This window comes from Solea solea, chromosome 2, assembly GCF_958295425.1.
Source record: "Solea solea chromosome 2, fSolSol10.1, whole genome shotgun sequence".
NCBI classification, from domain to species: domain Eukaryota; kingdom Metazoa; phylum Chordata; class Actinopteri; order Pleuronectiformes; family Soleidae; genus Solea; species Solea solea.
Window position 1 is genome coordinate 13,921,445 of NC_081135.1, and position 24,159 is coordinate 13,945,603.

Below are 24,159 nucleotides of genomic sequence, written 5' to 3' on the forward strand. Positions count from 1 at the left end.
TGACAAACCTGTGTGCCAGCTGTTCCCCCAGATTGAGGAGGCGATGGTGCAGCCACTCCGAGAGTCAAGGGACCGATATGAAGAACTCAAACAGATCGATGATGCCATGAATGAGGTTGGATTATTTGTGAAATTAGGACCAATATTTTAATCATTTGTAGTTAGGGTTAGGTTAGTATTAGGCACTACCTAGTTATGACAATAACTAGGTAATGCTTGGTTAGGGATAACACTTTTAGGGTGTCCAAATAGATGCTATCCCTTAAAAGGACAGCTGTGTGTATAATTTGTTCCTGGTGCAGCTTGTTGCTCATACTTGTTTCTTTCAGGTTCAGAAAAAGAAAAGTGAGAACTTGACCATGGGAGGAAAGAAGAAGTAAAAATTGGGTAAGAACGATTGAGACTGCTATTCCCTTAGGCATTGATTACGTACTCCAGCCATCCTCCACTGCATTTCCTGGAGTGCATGTTGTCAGATCAGAGACCTGACCTAACCACAGATGTTTGAATGAATTCAGTGTGTGTTTTGTGTTTTTCAGAGGCAGTGAGACTGTAGAGAATGAGAGTGAAGCAGTGTGACCTGGAGTGGTCAGACACTTTGGTTCATCCTGGACCATCACTGTGTCCTGTCCTCACTTCAGCCTGCTGCAGAGCACTTCACCACGACGATGTGTGATCTGGGAAAATCAGGTAGATTTCAGTGTGTCACAGAAAAATGGCCGAGTGGATCAGAGCGGCTCTGAGACGGTCACGGGCTAGTGATGGACTCAAGGACCAGATGGACAACCCAACCCAAAGCCTTTTTCAGGGAATGTCAACATTTGTAGAGCACATACTACTTCAGTGAACAACATTTAGATACATAACTTGCATTATTTTTTATGTGAAATGTGTTTTTTTACAGATTGTACAGATTTTAGTGACATTTGTTTATTCCTATGAAAAATAAAGACTTTACTTACAAGTTACAGTCTCCACTGTTATTATCACTGATTTACATCATCCACCATTAACACATACTTTGTGGTTGAGATGCAAGACAAAGCTCTTAAGTACACAATTTAAATATCATTCCTGTATTATCATATCCTGCAATCACTGTAAATGTGTTATATAATATTCCTGATAAAACATAAGGTCACAGTGACCTTCGACCATCAAATTCCAATTATTTCCCTCCTTTTTGAGAGAGAGGACATTTGTGGTGAAATTCCTTTAGTCACATTCACGACAATGAGACAGTGAGTGATGACCTGAAATATCCTCACTCTGTCCCCACACCCACAGCAAATCAAAGCACAGAGTGAAAGGGAGAAGTAAATATGAGAGCAGCTGCACTCATGGCAGCAACAGAAGGCTCAGCTTTGTGTTTGCATAATATTTATTTAAAAAAAAAAAAAAAGCGAGGATAACAACCAAACCACCTACACAGGCCATATAGCAGAACACACACTATCCAAAGGCTTCACACATTCAACACAAAGGAAATCACTGTTCTGACGTTTAGGTTGATGACTGAGTTACATCCCTTGACATCTCCTTCCTGGCTTTCTTGTCATCATTTACTTTGCGTGTCTTGGTCCTCTTTAGCTGCTGCTCGTCTAGTCTCTGCTGCTTCTTGTGCAAATACGCCTCCACGTTGTCATAACTTCTCTTGACCAGATGCTCAAACCTGCTGTTGGTCCTTGTATTGGCTGTTGTGTGAGAAGGAAGTCAAGTCATTCCATGCTGTACAGAGATTTCTATAGGGGACGATATAATGAGCTAAATGGCTAAATGAAAACACTTTTAGACACTGCTCTCAGTAATCACGTTATTAATATTCACATAAAAGGTCTATTACTGGACAATCTATTAAATGTGTCTGTGAGAAATACATACACTAACAATCAAAAGTGATGACGGGATAATGAATTTGTTATCACGGGATAACAGACTTTTGCACTCACACAAAATCTGAAATAGAGAGAAAACAGCAGCATATGTATGTGATGGAAACATCCAGGAAGGGACATATTCTGACACAATTCATGAATGCACATACACATAAGGACAAGTATTGGCTTCATCTTTTCACATACTGTATATAAATCAAACATTATTTTACTATCTAAAGTTATGGTTCAAAAAATTGTTATGAGAAAATAAATATTCTCAGCTGTAAATTAATTAAGGGACAGTAAAGAGAAAACCACTTGATTTTAAAGGAAGTTGTAATAGACACATGTTTTTTCATGAGAAGATATGCTCAATATAAACAACCATCCAATAGTTTGGACACACCTTTTGGTTTTTCTTTATTTTCATGACTATTTACCCTTTGCTTTGTTGACAGCTCTGCAAACCCTTGGCCTTCTCTCATGATGTAGTCACCTGAAATGGTTTTCACTTCACAGCCCTGTCAGGGTTCATGAGTGGAATTACTTGCCTTCTTAATGGGTTGGAAGCATCAGTTGTGTTGTGCAGAAGGTTGGTACACAGCTGACAGCTCTATTTGACAACTGTTAGAATTCATATTATGGCAAGAACCAATCAGCTAAGTAAAGAGAAACAACAGTCCATCATTAATGAAGGTCAGTCAGTCTGGAAAATTGAAAAAAACTTGAAATGTGTCCCCAAGTGCAGTTGCAGTCAAGTGCTATGACAAAACTGACTCACTGCCCCAGGAAAGGAAGACCAAGAGTCACCTCTGCTGCTGAGGAGTTCCTCACCAGCCTCAGAAATCACAAGTTAACAGCATCTCAGATTAGAGCCCAGATCAATGCCACACAGAGTTCTAGTAGCAGACACATCTCTACATCAACTGTTCAGTGGAGACTGTGTGAATCAGGCCTTTATGGTCGAATAGCTGCTAAAAAACACTACTAAGGAAAAGCAACAAGCAGAAGAGATTTGTTTGGGCCAAGAAACACAAGGAATGGACATTAGACCAGTGGAAATCTGTGATTCGGTCTGATGAGTCCAAATTTGAGGTCTTTGGTTCCACCTGCCGTGTCTTTGTGCGATGCAGAAAAGATGAACAGATGGTCTCTACATGCATGGTTGCCACCGTGAAGCATGGAGGAGGAGGTGTGATGTTGTGGGGGAGCTTTGCTGGTGACACTGTTGGGGAGTTGAACACTGAACCAGCATGGCTACCACAGCATCCTGCAGCATCATGCCATCCCACCCGGTTAGCGTGAATGACAATGACCCCAAACACACCTCCAGGCTGTGTAAGGGCTATTTACACACACAAAGGAGAGTAATGGAGTGCGGAGCCAGATGATCTGGCCTCCACAGTCAGCTGACCTACACCCAATCGAGATGGTTTAGGATGAGATGGACCGCAGAGTGAAGGCAAAACTGCCAACAAGTGCTCAGCATCTCTGTTGGAAAACCCTTTCAGGTGACGACCTCATGAAGCTCATGGAGAGAATGCCAAGAGTGTGCAAAGCAGTAATCAAAGCAAAGGGTGGCTACTTTGAAGAATCAAAAATATAAAAAAATGTTTCGCGTTATTTCACACTTTTTTGTTTACATAATTCCATATGGGTTCATTCAAAGTTGTGATGCCTTCAGTGAGAATCTACAATGTAAACAGTCATGAAAATAAAGAAAAACCATTAAATGAGAAGGTGTGTCAAAACTTTTGGATGGTAGTGTATATTGAGCATATCTTCTCATATAAATAAATAAGTGTCTATTACAACTTCATATGCTGCTGTTTTCTCTCCTCTATTTCAGATTTTGTGTGAGTGCAACCATGGCCGAGAACAGCCAATGCTGTTGCTCCTATATTTTTTCAGTCTGGTATCCCGTGATAACAAATTCATTATCCTGTGATAACGACATAAATGAATGCGTTATCGCGGGATAAAAAGGCTCGTTTGTACATCTGTAGGCTTGTGCCAGTAGACCAAACAACAGGCCAGGATGTATAATTGATACTCTTCTACTGCACCAGTTGCTGCTACACAGCCACAACAATGTCATACAAGATTTTTTTATGAACTATAAGTATAGTCAACCCACATGATGGGAGATGAATCTTGGAGACATGGTGCACACAGAACTGTGCAGTTATTAGTAGCGGATAGTAGGGTGAGAACACCTGAAGTCCTTCCCTGTTACTGAAACCACCCTGGCTACACCAATTATACATTTGGGCCTGTTTACAAGTTGTTTGGTCTACTGGCACAAGCCTACACATGTGAACTTTTGCTGGCACACCATTCAAGATTCCTCCCAGTCCCCGACAAATGGCAGTGCTTGAGTGTAATTATGGACCATACACTATATCGCAATCTCTCCACAAATATCTCGTTATTGCGAAAAGAAAACGAGCCTCGTCATCCAAGAAAACGCATTCATTTATTACGTTATCACAAGAAAAATTGACTGTTTTCCATGAACTCAAGATAACGGACTGAAAAAATATAGAAGCAACCATGGCCGCTCTTGGCTTCTGTACAATACATCATGGTCTTAGTGCAATACAGTATATATTTTCATATTTGTATAAGCACCTATGTGGAGTGTTTTTAAAGTGGTCAGAGAAAGTATAATGAAAATTTCATTATACCCTTGGGGTCCCTCGACCTGTTATTGATAACCATTGTTCAAACAACAACAATAGTTTATGTCCTGTGGGCTAACAGATATCAGATGTCACTGACAGCTAGACCAGGAGGGGTAGGACTATGTAAATGTGATGATACTGTCGATTGGCTCCCAGAAGGTTTCTTCTGTCGCTACCTCACCTCCCTCTTGCCCTTTCTGTCCCCCACCTCTCCTCTGTCCCCCATTTTTCCTTTCACCCCAAATGGCCGAGGCAGATGGCTGCATATCTCTGAGCCTGGTTCTGTCAGAGATTTCTTCCTGTTAAAAGGGAGTTTTTTCTCTCCACTGATGCCTAGTGTTTGCTCATTGTGTGAAGTGTTGGGTTTCTCTGCTCTTCATGATGTTGTCTATGTACAGTGCCTTGAGATAATGTATGTTATGACTTGGCGCTATACAAATAAAATTGAAGGCTAAAATTCTCCTAAACCAGTTTGAGGAGTGCCTACATTCAAATGGCCACATCTTCAAATATTTTCAGATTTCCATGTGTTAGACATTAATGGAAAGCTTAGGAATCAGTTTCGGAATCTGTAAATAACTCAAAAAGCCCCTCAGCCTACTTGTTCCTGTTTTTTTCATGGCTGGGCACAAATCATGTTACATTATTTATTTTCACATTAAATTGGAGGCAAATGGAGGTATATACTTATATAGCGCCTTTCTAGTTTTGAAGACAACTCAAACAAACTGTGGCTTTTCTATCACACGTTTCACGTGTGACAAATGTTAAAAAATTAAGCATCTATGCTCATTACTGAATCATAAATGCCGAATTAAAAAATAGTTCTTAATTTGTGAAAAACAGGTGCAGGTCCAGAGAGAGTGGCATCTGACTCCAGATCCGTACCACAGTCCATCAATTACTGACCTCACATGGAAAGGCGAAATTCATAAACTCATCATAAAACAAATAAATACCGTTTTTTTCAGTGTGAACCAGTACACTGCCCAGCACTACAAGAGAGGTCATGTGACAGATGATATGCGTGAAGACTCACCTTCAAGTGTCTCCCAGTGTGGCTGGAAGGCTTCAGTGACTGTCATGAGATCTTGGCTCTCAGCATCACACTAGAGGGAGCAGGAGAGAATGTAGGTCAGTGACAGGGAAAGGGAAACCCAGTTCACACAGGATGGAAGTATAATGAGAACATTTAAATATTTGGCAAAAACAGCATATAGCTGGTCAGTCCTCCTTCCTCTCTCATCCACTAGAGAGTGACAAATGTACAGAAACATGAGTCTGGTTCTGTCAGATATTTCTTCCTGTTAAAAGGCAGTTTTTTTCTCTCCACTGATGCCTAGTGTTTGCTCATTGTGTGAATTGTTGGGTTTCTCTGCTCTTCATGATGTTGTCTATGTACAGTGCCTTGAGATAATGTATGTTATGATTTGGCGCTATACAAATAAAATTGAATTTAATGAGAGCATAACTGGATAAAAGGCAGTTAAAAGCTCTGATCACAAGGGAAAATATTCTCTGTTTTGAGACTAAAAGGTCCCATTCAGGCCTGGTATTTACAGCCGTCTTCAGTGATCTGATTGTATGCAGACTGTTCACAGCTGAAATTAAAATTCATCCTATGGGGTTCCAGTCATGGAGCTGTTCGGACGTGTGTGAAGATAGCTCCGCGGATGTGAGGCATATATTGATATTTTACAACGAACACTGCATAGATGGTGTTAGAGTAGTTAATTAGTGTTTATATTTAGCCTAAGCCACCCACATATATTCCAGAACAGCCTTCTTCCACCTGCGGAACATTATGAAAATTAGAAACATTCTGTCTTTACAGGAAGCTGAAAAACTAGTGGTTAAAGAAAAATGTTTAAACTCTGAAATAGCAGTAGCACACACGTGATCACAACAGACGCTGCTGGATAGAAGTGCTGGAGCAGAATGGACTGTAGTATCGGAGCGCTTATATCGGAGATTTTAGAGGCACTCCGATATAATCTGATATGCGTTTTTTTGGCTGATATCGGACCGATATCCGATATCAATATCGGATCGGGACATCCCTATTTGTCAGACCTATGGGAATCTATTCTTTTGCATGTCCATTCATTTTCTGTTTGTGCCAAGCATGGGGTTATTCAATGCAAACTTCTAAATTGTGTATATTGGACAAAGTCCAGACTGTCCCGTATCTATTGCAACATTAAACATTGCAACAACTCTGCAGCCGTGTCCACTTATTCGATGTCTTAGATTCCACTAAATTATCAAAACCCCAATCTGATTTTGCTGCTTTTCTGAGGGACTGGAAATCACAATACCCACCAACACATTCATTGTGGATTTAGGGAGATATTGTTTTCAAAACTCGAAAAGACTCGACACTTAAAGAGAGGTTCTGTATCTAAATGTAACGAATTATGGCAGCTGTTCCTTCTGCATGTAGAGGGCCTTGACTTACAATCTCCAGACACTATGTAAATTTACTGTTCTTTGGCTTATGACTGATCTTTCTCTTGTAACTGCTCTGATAAGGGCTTTGATATATATGTGAGAACCCCGCTTTTATTGATTTATTATATATATTCTTTTTTTTTTAATTTGTTTGTATATTTATACATTTATTTTTTTTGCCTCTTTTGTTTGTAAGTATATATGTGCTGTTATCATTCTTTTTAATTCACCGTATTTCAGTTCAGTGACTGTGTCAGGCAGTCTGCCCTCTGTAGGAAGTACTGAACGATTCTGTGAACAAATCTTTTGAATTAACTGAGTCTAATGATTCAGTAAACCGAAAACGACAGTTTTACAAGTCACTTGTTTGTGTGTTGCATATAAATGTCACAACAGTTTCATGCAGCCGTGACTCCACCCATGTGGAGGAGTAGTAATGTAATGTAGTAATGGAAAAAAAAAAAGGAATACCAAACCGAGTGAGTCGGGCCGTGCCAAGCAAGAGTATAGTGGAAAAGCACCAATAGCTGCACTCATGCTAACATGGTCTGCCTGAGTCTTTCTGTATAGAATTTGCATGTGCTGCCCATGTGTGCTTGGATTGTCCCCCACGGTTCAAAAACATGCAGAGGATTTTGGACACTCTAAAGTGACCATAGGTGTGAATATGAGAGTGAATAGTTCTGTTTGTTGGCCCTGTGATGGACTGGTGACCTTCTCTCCCTATGTCAGCAGGGATTGGCTCCAGCAGGCCCCCATGTGGAGGAAAAAGCAGTAGTGCCATAAGTGGGAGCCTGTATTTTTCCAGTCATGATTTATAATTTTCTTTTATGACACACTGACACCGTCAGAGCTTTTGTGTGTGTGGGTGTAGTACAGCCTTTGTCAAAGTGTGGTCCGTGAGTGACCCCTAGTGGTTCACGAGGTGACAAGCAAGTAACATATGTTTTAAAATGTAAAATATCAGTGTTTTAATTTCAGTGTTTCTCATACGGCCTGCGACATATATGTGTTGTTTTCAATATCAACTCATAGAAGCCTATGTAAAATCAAAAAATATTTTGTGGCATTGTCTCAGTTAAGCAGTGCAGTGGACCGGTTTGCGATGTTGCCTACTGCAACGTTTTGGGGCTATTTTGAGTTAGGTGGTCCGTGAGTGTTTTTTTTTATGGGCCAAGTGGTCCTTGGCCTGAAAATGTTTTAGAAACACTGGTGTAGAAGGTGATTTCCCTTCAGTGAGTTTGAAGGGAAAAATCAATCATACTGTTCTCATCTATGTGTGTGCATACACAAGTGTCAAACTGTACCTCCCAGGAACCGTGTCTCTGCGAGTACATTTGCAGCATTGTGTCACTGGAGTCCATCAGCACCCAGAGTCTTCCTTCCAGGTCAAACGTCATGTCCAGGGGACAGTGTGGCAAGGTCAGTCTAGTGTGTGGCACAAGTTTCTCTTTACTCTCCAGGTTCAGAGTAAAAATTTGAACTGTTGGTAACCTGGGGACAAACAGAAAAGAACAAAGAAATGTGAGGTGAATCGCTGATCACTAAGCGGATCCACATGCCAGTTCTTTTTGTGGAGGAGTTTGGGAATCAATTGGTTTTACTCAACACGTCAATAAAGCCACTTACTGCCTTAGCCACACCCTCAATCTTGTTAAGACATATGCCATAGATATTGGAAAATATAAAGATTTTTCCCAAAAACCCTCTCCTATTTAGCAAAATGTAATTGTACTATAATGAATTACAATGACAGAAGGAAAAAAATACCACTACAGTCAATGGGATGGGATGAGGGACAAAGGATGCAAAAGCTGTGCAGTCCCACACAAAGCGGGACACCTGGTCACCCTTATATCCCCATATATCCTTCCCCTATGACAATGAGAACAATATGTAACAGCTCCTTGTTTCATCTGTAATATTTCCATGAGGGTCTAACAAATATAATATTTAAAAAAAAAAAAATAAAAAAAAAAAAAGTAATTATGACAAGGTTTGAATCAAATGGATGGTGTTACTCATCTCAGAATACATAACATGTCCAGCCTTGAAGTGAATGGATACTTCAAATGACAGATTCAAACATGGAGATAAACCCACCTTTCACACAGCACAGCGACGTGGTATTGATCAGGAGAGCTGGTGATATGACTCACTGTTGGCTTCTGGCAGAGAAAAGACAAACAGGAAGTAGATGAGGAGTTGATCGTCTCCTGCCTCTACTTTCAGCTCCACTAAGATCTTTAGCATCTTTAGGCTCAACATTTCTGGTTTTATAACATATATATTTATACTGTCAGTTAAACACGTTAACGGCATTAATGCAAACCCATTTAACGGCGTCAATTTTTTTAATCGCAAGATTGATGTTCTTTTTGGCCTAGCAAACTTAGTTTATTTTTTAGTAGTTTACATAAACACATATATATATATATATATATATACATACATACATACATATATACATGTTACATGTCATTTAGCAGACGCTTACATACATATATACATATATATATATATATATACACATACATACATATATATACATATATACACACACACATATATATATATATATATATATATATATACACACATATATATATATATACACACATATATATATATACACACATATATATATATATATATATATATATATATATATATGTGTGTACTGCCTGGCCCAAAAAAATCGCCACCTGGATTTAACTAAGCAAATAGCATATATGTATACACATATGGAGGTCATTGCTGATGTTACTAACAGTTGTTTTAGGGTCTTTCTTTACTGTCAGTCACGTGTTCCAATACCTTTGCTCAAATGAAAAATGGGTGGGTTCAAACAAAAAGGTGCTATCTTCCATGTTGTGTATCAGATCCAGATGTAAATATCTGGAAGTAAAAGCTGAAATGTTAATCTTTTGTCTCATATGCATCTTTTGATGTAAAACCCAAATGTTTTCAGTCTATGGCACAAATAAAGAAATTGGCCTCACTGTTCCAATACAATAGGAGGGAACCGTAGTAGTAGTATTAAAAAGCACAACCTCTTTTTTCAATGTTATGCAGATGACCTGCAGTTGTACATATCCATGAAGTCGTATGACAGTAATGAAGTTGTCAAGCTCCTGGAATGTCTTACAGACATAAGGACCTGGAAGACATATATTTTTTAATTTAATTAATCAATGACAGCATGATTGCTGCCAGACCCGTCTGTTCTGTTCTGCCTCATAGGTATGGTACCAATTCTTCCGCTTGCTTACCTTCTCTTTATCAGCCTCAGAGCTCAATTCCTCCACAAGCTGTTTGAGGTCGCAGCTCTGCAGCCTGCGACCAGACTCAAAATCCCATAGCTTCACAGTTCCGTCCTGACACAAACAAATGAGTGCTGTATGAAAGTGTGAGTGAACAGGTGAATGGCAAAACTGTAGTGTAAAGCATAGTGCTTATCAAGACAAAAAAAGTGCTATATAAATACCGACCATTTATCATTTACAAAAACACATCACATTACAAAACATTGTTCAATCATTCTTGATCAATCCTCTGTGTCAGCTCTGATCTTATGCCATCAAGGATTTATTTAACAGTAGATCGTTACTGAATTTAAGTATAAACATTTTTGTTTTTGGACTACTTTTCTTACTGTGATTAGAATGTATTCCTTCATATTTTCATATATATGTAAACTTATCACAAAAAGTAAGGAAATATGTGTTTGATTGATTATGTCTTTGTTGTAACAATACTTCTTGGCAGTAAATCTTATACCCTTGGAAAGCCTATTTATTTCCCTTTTAAATGGTGCCACAATGCATTTGTAGGTTGAGCAGCAGGGTTGAGAATGTGGGTTGTGTCCATGAAAAACTTGCCATCTTCTCTGCCAATGCCAAACAGCTTATTTGGCTCAACGGAAAAACAAGGCTCGTCATCATTGGAGGAAATCTCAATGTAGAGAGATATTGATATGAGATCTGCAACCAGTGACAATCCCATATCTCAATAGTCTGGGACCAAACAAGAATTTGGGAGTAGAGAGGATGGAATGGCCTTCCTGCCGTCCTGACCTCAACCCTATTGAACACTGATCAGCTTGGGCGTGCTGTTTGTGTTAGAGTGACCAACACAACACCATTGGCTGACTTGCAACAAATGCTGGTTGAATGGGATGCCATCCCAGAGCAGTGTGTGACCAAGCTGGTGTCCAGCATGAGGAGGAGGTGCCATATTGTGGCTGTGTATGGTTCTTCCACATGCTACTGAGACCCATCTTTGTTAATCCAAAAACGAAACAATAAACAAAAAAAACAAACAAAATTTCATCACTTTTTGTGAATCCGAAGAAGATTATATAAGAAAACTACTGTACGATTAGAATTCATACTTTCACAAAAATAGAATGTGGTGAAGCTAAATGAGTTTAAAATCTTATATTTTGTTAATCACCAGAGAAAATAGTATTGTGGTTTAGAACTGCGACTAAGGATTATTTACATAATCGATTAATCTGTTGATTATTTTCTTCATTAATCGATTTGGTCCACAAAATATCAGAAAACCTTAAAAAATGTTGATCGTGTTCGTCACACCTGGAAATGATGATGTTCTCAAAAGTCTTGTTTTGTCCATAAACCAAAATGATTAACTTTTAATGATTTTTCTTATCCAGAGCAAAGAAATGAAGAAAATACTCACATTTAAGAAGCTTAAACAATCGGAAATCTTATTTTAGTCATGAAAAAAGCTTCAAACTGATTAATCGATTATCAAAATAGTTGTCGATTAATTTAGTAATTGATCGATAGTTTCAGCTCTATCGTGGTTTTAAACATACCTAAGCAAATTATCAAATAAAATCATGTAACAGGTAAATTATTTTACCTGTTACAATTATTTATACATTATTTATACATTTTTATCACAATATCATTATGCCTTTTACTAAAATGTGGGGACAAGTGAAACCAGAATATTGATGTTTCGTGTCTGAATGTGCATTTATTTAACTCACCCCTGATCCAGACAGCAGATAGTGGGAATGAGCTGATGGGATAAGCAGTGCACTGACGAACCTGAGAGATGAAGCAATAATCATGATCCAATTTAAACCTGTGAGGAAATTAAGCAAACACTTGTATCTGTATTAGTGTGATGTATTAGATCCTTATCACAGCAAATCATCCAAATTTTCAAGGCGCGCATCCTGGCCCTGTGACGAGCAAAGACATGGAAAATAGAAAAAGGACATTGAAAAATTAACAGAACAGGCCTGTGCACATGAGCCCACTAGAGGGAGCTTTTACTCCACTAGTGGGACAGCAGACCAGCCAGCCTGTGCGGTTGCATAGGAGCCCACAACAGGGAGCCATTGCTCCACTAATGGGACAGCAGCCTACTGCAATGAGCAAAATGTGCACTGCAGTCACACAGCCTGCAGCCCATCTTCTCTGTCAATGCCAAACAGCTTATTTGGCATTTCCTCTCAGCCCAGTACTTCAGGCAGGTCGCAGTTGGGCCTGCTTGTGAATCAAGCCCAGCAGTGGCAGGTATCTGGGGCACCAGATTGGGTAATAAAGACTGTAACCAGGGGCTACAGACTTCAGTTTGCATCCACCTCACCCCGTTTCACTTGATCAGCCCTATTCTAACATTCCACACTACAAAATAAGTCATTAAAGAATGAATGATTAAATATGCATGGCCGGAATTTTGAAATATTAAATTTCCATTTTAATGTTTATATTGTATAGTGATACATATTAATTTTAATTTCAATAAACTTTATTTGTCCCCAGGGGGCAATTTAAAGCACACATTGCAGGTGTCAAACAGAACAAGTCAACTAAGTTCTAAGAACGTTAGGGCATATTTTAGACGATTCTATGATTAATCATTTGAATTGAACACATCCAGCTGTTGTATACATAATGCATGTACTGCAGTTCTCTATGGGTCATTTACTCACTCTTGATGTCCCAGGCAGAAGGACTGGATGTTGTATGGACACCTGAAGTGGCTCACTCTGATCTTCTCATCACGGTCAGCCGTGACGATGTACTTATCATCTGGTGACATAGTCTGAAAGAACGCAAGAGGGGAAGCTTAGTCACTCAACTAGGCCTTAATCCTAAAAAGTACTAAAAAAAATTCTAAAACACCGTACAAACTTCAAACGACTACTCTATTACTTGGTAGTGTATTTGGTGTACTTTATGTAATATTTAACCTTTTTCAAAAACAAAAAGTGCTACTGTTACAGCATTTCCTACTTTGATTGCCACTTCTGTCTTTTAATTGTATGCAGGTGCGTGCCGCAGTGCCCCGCGGCACCCTGGGGCTCATTGGGGGCCTGCCTCTCAGTTGGGTGGGGTACTGCCAGTTGAGAAGCTGGCACCCTACATGGGTGGTCGCTCCTGCTTGCCCACTATGCTCTCTCCCTGCCAGGTTTGGTACATTCATTCCTCTATTTTTAGTACATTATAAACATTAGGGCCTAGACTTAGACTTCCTTTTATTGTCATTGCACAGAAAACACAGCAGTGAAAACTGGCAACGAAATTTTGTTGCTTGGCAAGCGGATAAAAACCAACACATAGCATTGAATTTTGAGGTAGATTATTGTGTACTATGACTAAGAAAAAATAAATAAGTAAGTGTGTATGTATATAAATGTATATAAAAGTAGTGCAAAAAAACAGGAAAGAAATCTGTAAGCAAACAGATTGTTTGCTTAAGTGTAGAGTTGCACGATACCCACGGTGCCGAATCGTAACGGTTCCTACTATGCTAGAAATTCTACACGACGGTACTACCGTGGATTACTATACTACCGGTGCCAGTTTTTGCTACATTGCGGCCGCCTCTACTCTCCTCCCGGCTTTTCACTGCATGCTACTCCCTTGTAAACAAACCCACATTGCAACTACTGCAACCGAACTACACAGCTGCTGAATGATTGGCTGTTTGCTTGTTAGTGGTGACGTTCGGGGATATGATAGGCTGTTTCCGCACGCTGGGTCCGCCCGTCTGTTAGCTGATTGGCTGTTCGTGTGTTTATGCCGGCAAGAACGAACTCCATGAAGACAGCTCTGCTTCGATAGAAATTCGTTTCAAAACAAACAACAAGCTAAAGTTCTGTCTTTGCTCAAAAAAAACTATTTTGGCTTTAAACGAGGCACAGACGGTAAAGCAATAGACGATGGCCGTCCACTGTGCAGGCGCTGCCACCAAGCTATAGGAACTCATAAAACACCTGCAGTGTCGTCACCCACATTTATATGTTGAATACCGCGTTAGTATTGGCTAATATTAGGCTATATGCCATAAAAGTACAGTTTTCACAGGGAATCAGTTCCTGTTTATTGTGTTTTGTTCTCTATGGTTTATTATGTTGGAAAATAAGCATTATTGTCAAATATATTTTTTTTTAAGACAGTGGATTTGTTATCCTAAGTTGATTATTTATATTAGTTAAACATATTAATGTGCAAAGGACACTGAATGATTATACACATACACACACACATATATATACACACACACACACATATATATATATATATATATACACACACACACACACACACACACACATATATATATATATACACAATATCAATATGTGAGAAACAATATCTCAATGAAAACAAAAACAATTTCCAAAATGTTGACAAGACTAAGTTTTATTTAACATCTGTTTAACTTATAACTTGAAAGTAAGGTTAATAATATAACTTAGAGAACAAAATTTATAGTTTTACTCAAATTGGGGTGATGCAAAAATGAGTACACCCCACTGAAAGTCTCTGTAGCAAGGCTAAATTTTAGACTACAAATGTCCAATTTAACAATAATCTACCACAGGTGAGTCTAATTCTTCATCACACAGGTGTCCAGCAGACAGTTGACTATAAACCCCTTCCCATTTCATGTTGTTAGCAATGGCACCACATGGAAGAGAAATGCCTCAAGAAAATAATTTCTTTACACCACAAAGGTGAAGGCTACAAGAAGTTTAGCAAAGCTTTACTTATCAGTCAGAATACTGTAGCAAAAGTGGTACAACAATTTAAAAAAGATGGAACTGCAACCATCTCACAGAGACGTCCAGGTCGTCTACGGACGTTAACACCTCGACAGGAGCGTCTCCTGATGAGAAGGGTCAAAGAAAATCGGCATGCAAGTTCACTGCAGTTATCCAAGGAAGTAGAAAGCCAAACTGGGGTGACTATTTCCCATGACACAATATGGCATACACTGCAGAGGAATGGCTTTCCAACGGAAGCCTCTCCTAAAGCCCAGGCACATAAAAGCCCGCCTAGAGTTTGCCAGGGCCCATGCTGACAAAGATGAAGACTACTGGGACTCTGTACTTTGGAATGACGAGACCAAGATAAATGTTTTTAGAACTGATGGCTTCAAAACTGTATGGCGTCGCAAATGAAAAATGCATGGTGCCTACAGTGAAACATGGTGGTGGCAGTGTCCTTATGTGGGGCTGCATGAGTGCTGCTGGTGTCGGGGAGCTGCGTTTCATTGATGGCATCATGAATTCACAGATGTTTTGCTCTATACTGAAAGAAAAGATGCTACCATCACTCCGTGCCTTTGGTCGTCGTGCACTTTTCCAACATGACAATGATCCTAAACACACATCGAAGGCCAATGTTGGATTTCTGAAGAAGAACAGGGTAAAAGTGATTCAGTGGCCAAGTATGTCTCCTGATCTGAACCCAATTGAACACCTATGGGGAATTCTGAAGAGTTGAGGATTACTCTCCATCCAGCATCCAGTCTCTAAAAGAGATCATTCTTGAATGGAAAAAGATTGATGTAGCAAAATGTTTCCAACTTCTTCATTCCATGCCTATAAGACTTGGTGTTGTCATTAAAAATCATGGAGGCCATACAAAGTACTAGATTTAGTAGTTTTTGTTGTGGGGTGTACTCATTTTTGCATCGCCCTTATTTCAGTAAAACTGAAAAATGTGTAATCTAAGTTATGTTATTGACCTTACTTTCATGTTATAAGTTTAACAGATGTTATATAAACTTATATATATTCAACATTTTGAAAATAGTTTTTGTGTTCATTGAGATATTGTTTAAAATGGTACTTTTCAAAGGGGGTGTACTCATTTACGCTGAGCACTGTATATGTATATATATATATATATTATATAAATATATATATGTTATATGTTTATCATGCACAAAACAACATTATAAGTAATTAAGCACAACGTTTTTTTCCAGTTTCCCCAAATCGCAGTACATTTACGTCACACTCTGCGACAACTCAGATCTTCACACCACTCCCTCTCTCTCCCTAGTTTGTGTTTGTGTCTCTCTTCGTATTCTCATCTTGCAGGTTGCAGGATCAAGATCCAGTTTTCGAGGCTATCCCTATCATACATATCATCACCATTATTATTGTGCTATAATTAAAAGTCGATTGGGGGGGGGCTGCATGAGGTGGTTCAGTTCATGTTCATGGTTCTGGCTCCATTCTCCCCCACGGCTAACCCTGGGCGAATGCTAGATGGTTTGCACATCTGAAACACTGCCGACAGCTGACCAGACGGTGACACGGTCCCCCACTTATGGCGCTTCTCCACTACCCAGTTCCACTACCCAGTTCCAGCATGGCTCGACGTTTTTATTTTGCTTTTCCATTAGTGATAGTACCTCGTACTTTATTACCTACTCTGACAAGGTTCCAAGCAAGCTGAGCTGATACCATGTGATGTCGCCTGACTGCCGGCCACTGATTGACAGAGAGTGTTGTCACCGGAAGAGTCATGAGAATGACGTCTGACACAGGAATCAAACTGAACAATGCCGAAATATAGATCAGTTAAAAAGATTTAAAAATCCTGAAGACATTGCGTTCATGTCCAACATTTAGCAAGGAAATATCTAAAATTTCAACATTTAACAGAAGTCTGGTGTATTTAGCGACCACACTGCCAAAATCGGTGACTGCGAGCCGCATCACAACCCCATACACTGTAAATATGTTCAGTGACTGTGTCAGACAAAGCCTGTGTTAAGGAAGTACTGAATGATTCTGTGAACAAATCTTTGTAATTAACAGAGTCTAATGATTCAGTACACTGAAAGCAACTGCTTTACAAGTCACTAGTTTGTGTGTCACAGCCACGCCCCCCACCCCACCCCCACATAGTAGTGTAAAATAAAGCAAGGCTCTTACGAAGCCAAGTCAAATATGAATGAAAATATTCTTACTGGTCTCAGCTGGTGAACATTTTCAATACATCCTGAGGATGGATTCACATTCACACGTAAAAGACTGCTGCCACTTGTGTCGCAAAGAGAAACAACTAAATGTTTTTTTTGTGACCAGCTCTAAAGGCTTTTCAGCGCATTCAAACCTTAACTTAAACCTGAGATCTAATCATTAAGGATGGTGGTCTTCTGTGCATGATGATGTGGCTATACACATAGGAAACCTCATGTAGCTGGACCTTGTAATGAGAGGGTTGTCAAAAACATCTTAATTAGCTGTGCATTTTTCAGCATTTTCAAATTACATACATTGTTAATTATTCCCCAGACTACACGTATGATAGTGGTGTTAGTGTTCCTTACTATTGCTAGCAACATGGACAGGTGCCCCATCTTCAATTCACCTTCCCTCTGCGGCTCCACGACTGAAAAGGAGTACACGTCTCCTGATTTGTCAGCCACCAGGAGCTCATCCTCAGCCTGACTGAACACAAGGGCTGTGCACCTCCTGACCACAAACCTGTGCAGGTCAAACACACTTGTCAATAACATGTATGCCATTTCACACATCATTACCAGTGCATTACACAGAAAGTTTAAAGTTGTACCTGATGCTGATACATTGCCATGAAGCATCACCACAGCGTAAGAGAATCAGTCTCTTGGTGTCATCAGTTAATGCCACCAGCTTTCCAGAGGGAGACACCGCAAATGCGAGGACTTTGTCACTTCCTGTATCCTCTGATTCACCATCATCATTTGATCTTTAGAAAAGAAAATTAGTTTAAATACATAGTCTTTCCATGATCTTGGAGATGTTTTTATCGATTATCTGCATAGTTTTGGTATTGGCCAAAAAAGGTATTAGATGTTGACAAACATGCCAATATTACTTCATATGACAAATGACTAAAACAGCAGGCTGAATAGGCTGATACCATTTTGTGGCACCCTCACCAACCATGTACAATAAAGATAATACATATCTACATCTGTGACATGAGTAAAACATTTTAAACGACATTAGAGACCTGTAGAGAAGAGAAAAACATAGTTAATAGACCTGCCAACCACATTTAGCAGATACGCATTTTGACATTAAACACTGCTACAATGTGTCACTTCAAACTACGCGAAAAGGGAATAACGGCTTTCAGTTCATCAGTTACGTGCATCAGTGCAGCAGCCCACAGGCTAGAGATCCGGAGAGAGGCCAAATTGCAAGTGACGAAATCGATTTTATCCCTCTTGGCCCATCGATTGTCTCACTGGTTTCCCATGGGAGGGCGGCACTGAACACCGTGGACCATGTTTTGGGAATATTGTCCAACACTTAATTTAAGATTCTGATATCAACCGATACCGATACACAGTGCCCTCCAAAAGTATTGGAACAGTGAGGCCAATTCCTTTATTTTTGCCGTAACTTTAACACATTTGGGTTTGATATCAAACGAGTAATATGTTACAAGTAAATAAGACTTAGTTGCAAATCCTTTGATTTCAATAACTGCATCAAACCTGTGACTAGGGGTGGGCAATATGACAATATTAGATTATGAAGGATTTGAAAGTCTTGACGATCTGCCAAAACAGAGAGATCGTAGTATCATCAATGGCACATTCTATCCACTGCTGTTCTGCTCGCATCAGTAGTTTTTTTTCCTCAGTCAAATCCCACTATTGGCTATTCCGCCTCATGCACCACCCTAAAGACACGTCGATCAACCAATCATAACAAACTACAGGCAGTGACGAGGATTTCTCATCCCCCTTCATGTTTGATTCAGAGAGTAGTGGTGAGCCATGGCGGAAAATGAAAGCGAAACAGAGGAGTTAGTCCCTAAAAAGAACTCTCCCTCGGTCATATGGAGCTGGTTTGGCTTTTCCCCAAACGATAAGGTACAAACATGGTAACACAACAAACCTTTTCAACCACCTAAAGAGACAGCAACCTAAACAGTATGCTGAGAGTGAAACGGTGAGGGGCCAGCAGAGGCAACAGGTAGCAAAACGAAACAAACTAACACAGGCAATCGATAAAGGCACTCTCTATGACAAGACTAGCAAGCGTTGGAAAGAAGTATCTGAGTATCTGCTACCTTTTACCTCCGCGCTATGAAGTGCCCAGCCGTAAATACTTATCCGCACTGCCATTCCACGTCTACCAACTAGCTTGAGTGTTGTTGTTTACCTTTTAAATCCAATGATAAACAGTCTCAAAACAGTCTGAGACTGAGTGTGTCAAGGTTCTTCTTAAATGTCTATTGTACTCTACTTATGGCACAAATTGGCAAATATGCACATTGCACAAACTGATTCAAATCTGTTCAGAAATGTTCTTTGGCCTAAATGCTCGGTTATATTTTTTTCTTTTAGGGCTATGTTTTTAAATAGGAAAATACTGCACTTACAATAGTTAAAAATCAATCTAAAAAAATATGTCGTGAATGTGATTTTACTGTAAAAAAAAAATCACAATATATTTTTGCCATATCGACCACCCCTACCTGTGACCCACTGACATCACCAAATTTGTGGTGAATTCCAGCCTGGCCTTCCTACTCTTCTCGCTAATGAGTTTGCATCTTCTGGTGTAGTCTCTGTACCTTTGTTCACAAAGTCTTCTGCAAAGAGTAGATTGTGATACCTTCAATCCTGCCCTCTGGAGGTTGTTGCTGATGTCATCAACAGTTGTTTTAGGGTCTTTCTTTACAGCTCTCACAATGACTCTGTCATCAACTGCTGATGTTTTCCTTGGTCTACCTATTCAACATCTGTAGTACACCAGTGGTTTCTTTCTTCTTCAAGACATTCCAAATAGTTGTACTGGCTATGGCCAATGTTTGGAGGGCACTGTATAGAGGGTTTTTTTCCCCACAAAACTAATTTTAGGTCACATCACGTATCTCCTGTTGTGGAATTAAAATACATTGCCTACTTTTATTGTGATGCCCCACTGGATACATTCCACAAATAAACATGGTCTGTACAAAATAAGAAAAATCAACTTATGTTATGGAAAAAGTGCCATTAATTTATCACATTTTCTTTCAACTATTTTGATAATGGCACATTTTTATCATAGTGCTGAGCTTCACTCAATGGCTAGATCAAGACCAGCATGCATACCTGGCTAACGCTTGAAGACTAGACTAGATATCTGTTGTTAAGCTGGATACAGCATCAGAAATAAGCTTCCAGATGTGTCTGTAAACACGTCGCTTGTTGCTTCATTTTATTACATTGCTGTACAAATCCTGTGTGTAGTACCTCTGTGTGATTCTTCTTTAGGTGCATGATTAAATTGGAGGTATTGTATGAAGACGTCCTGGTTCCTCCTTTTTGTAGGAACAGATCAGGAGCAGTTTCACACAAGTGCATGTGGCACAGAAATAATCCTACAGAAATGTTGATTATGGCGTGTGTGTGTGTGTGTTTGTGCGCCTGCAGTTAATAAATATGATGTTTGATGAGAATACTGACAGGGAGAGAGAGAGAGCAGCAAACCACAGCAAAATGTGCCCCTCAGAAGTAATGTAAAATGTCTGTTTAAGGGTCAAAACCAGGGTTTACGTTAGCCGGTAAATGCCAGCTTTTGGGGACGTTGTCACATGAATTTTGGCCAGCAAAAAAAATTGTCAAAAGGCCAAAATGTCCAGTGGAAAAAATGCTAAATAATTAAATCAATGATTAAGGGGCCGTCCACGTCGAAACAGGTTTAGGTGAATATGCATAATTTTTTTGCCATACAGTATTTTTTGAAAACTCCTCCCAGAGTGGGAAAAAAAACACCGGCCTTGTATTTCTGTGTAGACAGAATACAATTATGTCATATTCCCACTTCTGTCTTGCACTGTCATTCATTGTCTTGTGTTTGGAGATTGTTTGACAGCTTAACCAAGTACTGTCAAAAACAAAAGCCAGTCTGAAGAGACTCTAGATATCACTAGAACACATCCTGTCTTTAGAGATTTCACATGGAGGTGAAAAAAAGGGTTGGATCATAAAATGTGTGTGTGCGCATATTTCTTGTTACATGTGTCTATTTAAGAATACTGTATGTCTGGCATTAAATACGCATGGCCAGAATTTTGAAATATTAATGGCTACATTGACTGTCAAAAATATCCCTAGCGTAAACTCTGGTCATAACATGCCTTTTGTGTGTGTCCTTTTAAGAGACATTTTTTACATTTAAAGTGAATCAGCGTAATAAAGGGTATAAACTATATAACTATACAAATAGCATGTTAAATAAGAATTGCCTTTTCATTAAAAGAGTTCTTGTTTTCTTCATTGTCTATTTGTATGTTGAATGTCTGACATAGAAGTGAGTGGGGAAGTGATTAGTAAGCATGTGAGTGAGAGATACATATTAATTATGTGTGATCAGCAAAAAAATGACAAACCAAAAGGTAATCAAAAATGGGATAATTTTTAGGTGTGTATGTGCGCTGCAAAACCTCCATATGTAAGAACAAGAAAATTAAAAATAAATCCCCCGTAAATTGCTATTCAAAAAAAACAAAATCAAGTCTGGTTGACAGGTCTAAGTTAGGGCCATACATACTGTATTTGGACAAAGACATAGATTGTGTCATTTTGCCTCTGTACACCACCACAATGAATTGAAACAGAAAAATCAAGATGTGATTAAAGCATGAACTCTTAGATTTAATTTGAGGGATTGAACAACTGTTGATTGTTAAGCATTTAATAGAATAAGCAGGATGATTTCTGAAATGTACAGGGCTAAACTCTCTGCTCAGATTCAGCCAAATGCTGCAAAATTGATAGGACGGCATTTCACATTACAGATAGATAATGAAAGCAACGCAAGGGCTTTTGAAGGTAAAGAAATTGAATGTTCTGTGGCCAAGTCAATCCCATGCTTTTCAGTTACTGACAACTAAACTGAAGGCTGAAAGACCTGTACTCAAGAAGCAACTGAAGGTGGTTGCAGTAAAGGCCTGGCAAAGCATGTCTAGAGAGTAAACTCGGCATATGGGGATGTCCATGGATTCAAGACTTTCCACCAATTATTAAAACTAGCCTTCAATTCCTCAAATTAAAGCAGAGAGTCAACAAATCTTGATTGTTTAATTTCAAATTCATTGTAGTGCAAAATGAAAAAATGTGCATCTGTCCAAATACATATATGTTATTTGGCTGTCCTAACTGTACATGTTAATTGGCCAAAGCACTTTGAATATATATACTGTATAAAGGCATATCAGATATTGGCAAAAAGTCAATAACATGCATCCCCAGATGTTACCAGTTTCTGATTTTAAAAAACAGACTTTGATTTTTGTCTGACCTGTTCCATTGTTTAAAATTCATTATTCATTCCATAAGTGAGCATTTATCCATTTACCTTTGCAGACATCATCTATTGACAAAGTTGTCTTCTTATTTTTTTACCTGTTTTCATTCTTTTTGTTCTTTGGCTTCTTCTCAACAGTGCTGCAGTCAAACACATATGGGTCTCTGTGATTGAGAACAGAAGAACAGATAAATCAAATATGAATGAGTGGGAAAAGTGTTTTAAGTTTGATCCAGTGTTATGGCAGTACTGCGGAGGCTTGTTTCCACCACTTGGAAAAAAGGCAAAGGCAAGATATACGTATGATATACTATGTGGTACATACCTAATCTCGTCATAGTTTTAGGATAGTATCTCTTTATTTTGAGTTATGATCTCATATGACCCCCCCCCCCCCCCCACCCTCCCACCCAAGTGGCGGAAACAGGCGTTCATACAGTTGAGTTTACATTTCCGAAAACATTGGAAATACATGAATTATTGCTAGATGATTATAAGCTGTATAGCACATTCAAGTTGCATCTGAAATTCAGCTGCCATTAGTAGTCCTTTCTGAATGTAAAAAAAATACAAACATACTATAGCATTTCTTAAAGCGTTATCTGGAGAACTGAACGTTTTCCAGCTTTGTACTGTGTACACGTGAAAAACAACTAAAAACCATCACTGTAGGAATAAACACTGACAACTAGCTAACACTGCTAACTTGTACAGGACACACTAGCTCCGGTGAAAGATATAATAGATTCAAACCTGCTCTGTTTGCTGTGAACCGCTACTATTTTTTTGTCGCAGGTGAGAAGACACCAGTCTCCACAAAAACCAAACGCAGCCATAACTGACGTAGTACAGGCGGACCATCCATGAGGCGAACACGCGACAGCTTCCTATTCTTCTTTTTTGAGGTTTAATGGCGGTTGGCAGACAGCGATTTGGTGCATTACCGCCACCATCTGGTATGGAGTGTGAATCAAAATGTGGATCTAACTGAATTTAGATTATAACTTGAATTGTAAAATAATAACATATATATGTATATATACATATATGTGTGTATATATGTATATATATGTATATATACATATATGTGTGTATATATGTATATATATGTATATATACATATATATGTATATATGTATATATACATATATGTATATATACATATATCTATATATCTATATCTATATCTATATAGATATAGATATACATATACATATACATACACACAGATATAGATAAATACAAAAAAGCATACATATATACAAATACATATACAGTATATATCAACTTTGTGGTTTTAGGAAAATTAAATAATATTTTGAAACAGTCACTCAGGTTCTTTTGTATAATATTTACCAATTCTAATTCCTCATCAATGCCTCTCAACTTTTAAATCATAATTTCTCTTTCTTTCCCATCTCTGACATTGAGTTATAACACGATGAACTGTTTCCTCCTGCCCACAGTGATCACATCTGCCTGTATTGTGTTTATTGATCATGAATAGTGTTGGGGTTTTTTTGGTGTTACCATCGTTTAACGATGAAAGGCGGCTCATACA

At 38.9% G+C, this 24,159-nt stretch overlaps 2 protein-coding genes across 3 annotated transcripts in view; one reads left to right on the plus strand and one right to left on the minus strand.

Annotated features, from left to right (window-relative positions):
• Positions 1-966, plus strand: part of pde9aa (phosphodiesterase 9aa) — a 43,452-nt gene extending 42,486 nt beyond the window's left edge. For both annotated transcript variants that reach the window (XM_058614549.1, XM_058614559.1), the window contains exons 17-19: positions 20-115; positions 330-387; positions 540-966. In XM_058614549.1, the coding sequence (XP_058470532.1) occupies positions 20-115; positions 330-380 (147 nt within the window). In that variant the 3' untranslated portion in view covers positions 381-387; positions 540-966. The remainder of the gene's footprint in view (positions 1-19; positions 116-329; positions 388-539) is intronic.
• A 424-nt stretch (positions 967-1,390) lies between these two features.
• Positions 1,391-23,491, minus strand: wdr4 (WD repeat domain 4). The gene is made up of 11 exons (XM_058614572.1): positions 23,352-23,491; positions 22,697-22,762; positions 17,878-18,033; positions 17,633-17,789; positions 12,987-13,099; positions 12,033-12,093; positions 10,285-10,389; positions 9,116-9,180; positions 8,320-8,506; positions 5,601-5,670; positions 1,391-1,694 (listed from the first exon to the last, which is right to left on the minus strand). The coding sequence occupies exons 1-11, from the start codon at positions 23,432-23,434 to the stop codon at positions 1,504-1,506; spliced, it is 1,254 nt and encodes a 417-aa protein (XP_058470555.1). The 5' UTR covers positions 23,435-23,491; the 3' UTR covers positions 1,391-1,503.
• Positions 23,492-24,159: the final 668 nt, after the last annotated feature.

What these genes read in the sequence shown, in the direction of transcription:
- wdr4 (XM_058614572.1), bottom strand. Translation starts at nt 23,434, where the DNA reads ATGGCTGCGTTTGGTTTTTGTGGAGACTGGTGTCTTCTCACCTGCGAC. An exon ending in TGGCAATGTATCAGCATCAG is followed by an intron (nt 17,790 to 17,877) that starts GTACAACTTTAA and finishes TGACCTGCACAG; the next exon opens with GTTTGTGGTCAGGAGGTGCA. An exon ending in ACACTGGGAGACACTTGAAG is followed by an intron (nt 1,695 to 5,600) that starts GTGAGTCTTCAC and finishes CTCACACAACAG; the next exon opens with CCAATACAAGGACCAACAGC.